Source organism: Humulus lupulus, chromosome 7 (assembly GCF_963169125.1).
Source record: "Humulus lupulus chromosome 7, drHumLupu1.1, whole genome shotgun sequence".
Classification (NCBI taxonomy): Eukaryota; Viridiplantae; Streptophyta; class Magnoliopsida; order Rosales; family Cannabaceae; genus Humulus; species Humulus lupulus.
In genome coordinates, this window is record NC_084799.1 from 129,425,573 (window position 1) to 129,431,656 (window position 6,084).

At 34.2% G+C, this 6,084-nt stretch overlaps 1 protein-coding gene across 1 annotated transcript; it reads left to right on the forward strand.

Moving 5' to 3' along the window:
* The first annotated feature begins 3,603 nt into the window (after window positions 1–3,603).
* On the forward strand, window positions 3,604–4,655 carry LOC133792184 (uncharacterized protein At3g49055-like). The gene is made up of 3 exons (XM_062230100.1): window positions 3,604–4,152; window positions 4,309–4,385; window positions 4,511–4,655. Exons 1-3 carry the CDS (start codon window positions 3,604–3,606, stop codon window positions 4,653–4,655), a joined length of 771 nt encoding a protein of 256 aa, XP_062086084.1.
* Window positions 4,656–6,084: the final 1,429 nt, after the last annotated feature.

Genomic DNA, 6,084 nt, shown 5'->3' on the forward strand with positions numbered 1-6,084 from the left:
GATTGTCCATTTTTATTATCTCTTTATTTTTGCAAAGTACTTAGGCCTGCGAGCAATCTTATGTTGGGGTAGAAACAAATTGAATGCTCGAGCCCCCAAGTACAATCATACATACTTTTTTAATGGATTTCTTGCTTTATTTACTTGCCTTCTTTGCCTTTTACTTAACACATTTTCAATACAATGTTTAGTAATAATGTAATTTGTAACGTCCTCCTAATTCAGGACCATTACACTATGTACTTTAAATTGTGTTAGACTTGCTAATCAAGTCATTTAGCTTAAAACGTGTAACTATAGTTAATGTCAAGGGTTAGGGTTAAAAAATTTTAGTCAAAGGAACCGTTGAATTTTATTTAAAAAGTTTCATACATTCGTGGGATCCCAAAATATTACAACCAAATTCTTAAAGAAGTGTAGGTATATCAAAAAGTACATCCAACCAACCTAAGTGGCAAAAATAGGGCTACAACCCTACTTGCTCTGAGATATCCTCGGCTGTGGTGGTCGAGCAGTCGCATATGTAGACGCCGCCACCAAAGCTCTCCAACTCATGGCTGATCAAGCTTTCCCTTCCCCTTACCTACACCACAAAGCACTCGTGAGCCAAGGCTCAGTGAGAGAGCTCTACATGTGCATAAACAGAAAATATAAATTTCCAAATACTTATCCAGCAATAATAACCTACACATACAGTCATTCAGTTACCAACAAATGGTCATTGGACTAGTTTGGGGCCGTTGCTCTGAACAGTTGACCATAGAGCCAACCCCGGGGCCTATGCCCTAGCTATGTGACCATAGAGTCACCTGGAGCCCTCACCATTATCTCTATGTAACCAGCCATAAAGCTAGCCCAACACCTTTGGTATTCTAACAACCATAGGGTTGGCCAACGTAATAGTACGTTGTTGATTCAGGCCTAAGCCTTTCTGTAGTGTCTTGGACTTTTACTTAGCTAGATAGTAGTAGTAGTAGTAGTAGTAATAGCTAGTAGTAGTTTGTAGTATGATAGTTTCTGTGGATTTTGGTTCAAGCCAGGACTTAGTTGGAAACTCATAGCAACAGTTATGGATTTTATAAGTTTAACCTATAGTTTAGAAATATTAATTATAACATAAGGTTTGATTAATATTTCTGGTCCTGAAAATATTATTTATTATAACCTAAGGTTTAGATAGAATTATTAAGAATGTGACACTTGTCATAATCATGTTTATTAAGGATTTAAGTATTTTTTATGAATAGTTTAATTAAAAGAAAGATCTAAAAGTTCTAGAACCTTTCGACAGATGTTAGGATAACATTTTGACTCAGTCAAAGCTATTTAATCAATTCAAAATATGTTGAAAAAGTACAAATACGTGTTTGATATATCAAAGTATGTCGATATATCGCAGCTATAAGGGCAAATATATCGCCTACGAGAGATACGGAAAACACATCGACTTCGCACGAACGAACGAACGGGGCTTGGGATATAGGTCTAGGAGATATATCACCCAGGGTAGGCGATATATCGCCCCTGGGAATGAATTTTTGGAAGCTTGAGGATTTTAAATTTAAAATTATCCTTAACCACTTGGACCTGCCCTTAAACGATTTTGACTAAGTTCTAGGCATCTCTTGAACAAAAATTCAAATCTTTTTCATTTTATATTCATTTATTTATTCAAATTAAAAGGGGTTAGTTTCACTCCTTGAACTCTATAAATAGGACCTAGAACTCAGCCATTTCACTCATCATTCAAGCATTGTTCAGAGCCTCCAAGATGCTAAGATTACTATAGAGAGAAACACTAGGGTTTTGGGATAAAATCTTTTCCAATCACTACAAGAAAAACTGCATTCCATAGCGTTTTTAAAACGATGTCTTTAACAAACGATAGCGTTATTACAAACGCTATATTATCCCATGATATTAAAAGTCTGGACCTTTTCATAGCATTTTTAAATTGTGATGTAAAAATGCTTTTGAAAGATATATAATAGCGTTTTACAAATATAATTAGATGTCAGTCATAGCGTTTTATGTATGTAGTCATTGATTATGTTAAATTGAAAATACTTACTTTTAATAGCGTTTTTAAAACGTTATGCAGAAATGATGTTGAAAGGTATACAATAGCGTTTTTAAAATGTAATTAGTTATCAACCATAGTGTTTTATGTTTGTAGTAATATTTACTTTTAATAGCGTTTTTAAAACGTTATGTAAATATATACAATAGCGTTTTTAAAATGCAATTAATTATAAGTCGTAGCGTTTTATGTTTGTAGTCGTACTTACTGTGAATAGCGTTTTTAAATTGTTATGTAAAGATATACAATAGCGTTTTAAGAATGTAATTAGTTATCAGTTGTAGCGTTTTATGTTTGTACTTATCCTTACTTTTAATAGCATTTTTCAAACGTTATGTAAAGATATGTAAAAGCATTTTGAAAATGTAATTAGTAATGAGACATAGCGTTTTTTGTTTGTAATCATCCTTACTTTTAATAGCGTTTTTTTATTGTTATCATTAATCATTTTCCTAACATTTATTAATTGTCATATGAACAATTTCATGGCATAACACAAACTTTTATATTTTTTTATCTTTTAACATATGAATAATTGCAACAAATGATAAACATATAACAAATTAAAAATTATACCTTAACATAAATTCAAATATTCTTAATATGTTCGCTACATAAAGCTAAAATATCAATATCCCAAAAGTACGAGTATATTGCAAGACAAAATACATAAGCAAAAGTTTTAAAACAAACTGATTCATAATTTGTTGATCATGGGCGTCCCTCCAAAATATTACACTTCATTCATTAGTTGTGCACCTGTAAGAGTGAAAAATATATAAAATTAAGAAAACAAATGTAGCCAAAATAGTTGAAAACACATGTTCATTCATTAGTTAATTATATGCAAAGATACGTACCAAAGATATCTACCAAGAAACAATTGAATTTCATCCATTATGTTCATTTCCTATATATTTTGATGATATAATTAGTTACTACAGCTGATTTGTTGTACTATTTATAAATCATTTTTAAGTTGCATGAAATTTTACCTCATTGTAACTTTATTAGAAGGCCAAGCAACAGTGCAACCAACCGCTTCTTCAATTGTACTCATATGTGATGTTGGTCTCCATAAATATGCAGTAGGTTTCTTAGCAACATCAACCCAAACTCTCATTGCAGTAGGTTACTCATATTAAAATTTCTTGAAAACCCAAATGCTGATATACATAAATTAGATTAATCAAAACATAGATATGGAAATTAAAGAGTAACATTAGATACCTGATATAGATGAAATGCGGAGAACCAACGAAGAGAATTTAGGGGGTGAAGTTTTCTTTCTTTCTTTCCTTTCCGTTTTTCCTTTCCTTTTTTCCTGAGAATTCGGGGGAAAAAAAAAGAGTATGAAGAGCAAGCACTGTATTTGGGTTGAAGATCGACAAGTAAAATAGGCCAATTTTTCTTCTTTTTTTGAGCAAAGCCAACTCAAAAGATGCTTGGGAGACAAATCATTAAAGCACAATTGGAAAAAACTTGAAAAGGAAGTTGAAATTTTTAGGAAGAGAATTGAAGACATGGAAATGAAGATAGAGCAAAGCAATGAGATTTTGTCTAAATGCTTGGAGTCTCTTTCATCAGCAAATGTGCGCTTGGAAAGGATCATAAAAAATGTGGCTCTAGAAAAAACTGATGATGATGATGATGGCAAGTTCATTAAAGGCATAGAAAAGAGTGATTCAATGCATTTGGAATTGGAATTGACTGAAGAGCTATTGGTAGTTACAAGACTTGCTTCTGAGGCTGAAGAGAAGGTGAATGAGTACAAACAATTGAGGAAGAAGGAGAAGAGGGAGTTGGAGAATAGTGTGGTGAGTTTGACAGAGGAGAATAGAGATACCAACAGTTTGCTGAGAGCAGCCTTGTTGGAGAAGGAAGCTGTGGAGAAGAGGTTGAAGGTGAATAGCGAGCAGAAGAGAGTTGCCCTTTTGCAGATTGCGGAGCGAGGTTTGCAGAGAGTTGGTTTTGGGTTTATGATGGGAAGTGGGAACACTGAGCAATCACTAGAGAGTTTTTCAGGAACCAAGTCAGATAGTAGTGAGTGTGAAAAGGAGGTAGTAAGCCTGGTATGTATGTACTAAGATTACCTTACTTTAGTTTATTAAGAATGGCCAACACCAATTTCATTATTAGCCTGAAACTGGAACTAGATGATTGGCCTTTGAGAATCGGACAAAAGTTAAAACTATCTAATTACTGTCATTTTGAAATTTTCTTATTAGGCATCAACTGTGGAGAGGATAATGAAGAATTTACGGCTTCAGATAACTAAGTTGAGGCGATCTTTGGAAGAATCCAGGTATACCCTTTACCATTCAATTACTAAAGAGAAAACTACAACATTTTTAAAAACAATTCTATCTGTTCACATCTTTCTATGCCCCTTGGAGTTTCTTTTTCGTGTTTTCTATTACTTAACATCAGCAATATGCCCAGGTCAGACACCGAGCGATTGCAGAGTCTTACAGAGAAACAAGCTCAAATTATTGAAGAAAACAGGTTATACATCAAGGAGTTAGAGGAAAGAGAGAGAATTGTTTTTAAAAATGAGTTTAATGTGTACAATTAGAAGAAACAAAAATGCATGCACTTACTTGCTTGGTAGAGGTGTACTTCGGAGCTGCTTGACTAACTGAGAGAGAGTGATCGGATGGGAGAGGCACTGACTAAGAGAACCGAGAGAGACCCTTGGTCGGTGCTGACTGAGAGAACCGAGATGCGGGTGTGAGAGGCGCTGGGTTCGTCTGGGTTCCTCTGAGAGAGAGATTCACAGTGAGCGGGTGGGAGAGGCACTGGGTTCGTCTGGGTTCCTCTGAGAGAGAGCTTCACAGTGAGTGGGTGGGAGAGGCGGGTTCGTCTGGGTTCCTCTGAGAGAGAGATGGATTATGCTATGGAGTGAAAATGGAGAAAATGGGAGAGACGGGTAACGTGGGAAGAGAGAGAGAGAGACGGGAATGAGGGAGGGGAAATGGGTTTTTCTTTGCCTTTTCCTTTTTCAATTAAGCAGCTTTGACCAAAAAAAAGGAAAAAATTAAGTGCCAATGAAATAATATACTCCCGCCAATGAATAGTGCATGCTGTATAGATTATGTAACTTTTTAATAGCGTTTTTTTGATAATGTCCAAATGCAATGCTATTAATGAAGCTTTTTATTGTAGTGAATCTAAGCTTTTCTAAACCCTTGGGAGGTGAGATATAATGTTATTTAGGTATCGAGGTGTAGATCAAGTCATAGTTATCCAAGGTATTCTTATCCTTAAGTTCAGTTCTTCATGGTTCTTCAGTTTTCTTTTGTTTTCATTCAAATCCTAACTCTTGTTTATGATTCTTGGTTAGGTGTTTAAGTTGCTTGAAACTTAAGGCTCTTTTCGGTAAGATTCTTCTTTGATGGTTTAGTTCTCTTTTTCATCTTCTTTTTCTTTAAAAACTCATGGTTTACTGTTGATTTTAGGAGTATTCTGAATCCCGTTCTTGTCTCCATATCCCAATTTTTGGTAAGGAAAATAGGTTAGATTATATGTGTTTATATGTTTATGTTATGATATGTTTTATGCTATTATATGAATATGTATAAATATGTTTTGTAGTCACTTGGGCATATGACTTGCTTAGATAGCAAGCCCCAAGAATTTATGTTGTAGTCACTTGGGCATATGATTTGCTTAAATAGCAAGCCCCAAGAATTTTTATCATTTTCATGGTTTAGAGTTATGATTTACCCTACATCAATTAGTAGACAAAGGACCTAGATGGGTTATCATATACTATAGTTTTGATCTAACCTACCTCGATTAGTAGAAAGAGGACCTTGATAGTTTTATCACATACCATGTTAATGAGTTAGTGGCCATTAATATTGTAGTTCTATATGATATACATTTTTATAGTCATATGTTTTATAGTATATGTTTATGATATAGTCTTATGTTTATGATTTAAGATATATGTTGTTGTAGATTTTCCATGCTGGGCATTAGGCTCATTCCTTTCTTTTTAG

Coding starts and splice junctions, on each gene's coding strand:
- LOC133792184 (XM_062230100.1), top strand. CDS start 3,604: ATGGAAATGAAGATAGAGCAAAGCAATGAGATTTTGTCTAAATGCTTG. Junction 4,153..4,308: donor AAAAGGAGGTAGTAAGCCTG/GTATGTATGTAC, acceptor TTTTCTTATTAG/GCATCAACTGTGGAGAGGAT. Junction 4,386..4,510: donor CGATCTTTGGAAGAATCCAG/GTATACCCTTTA, acceptor ACTTAACATCAG/CAATATGCCCAGGTCAGACA.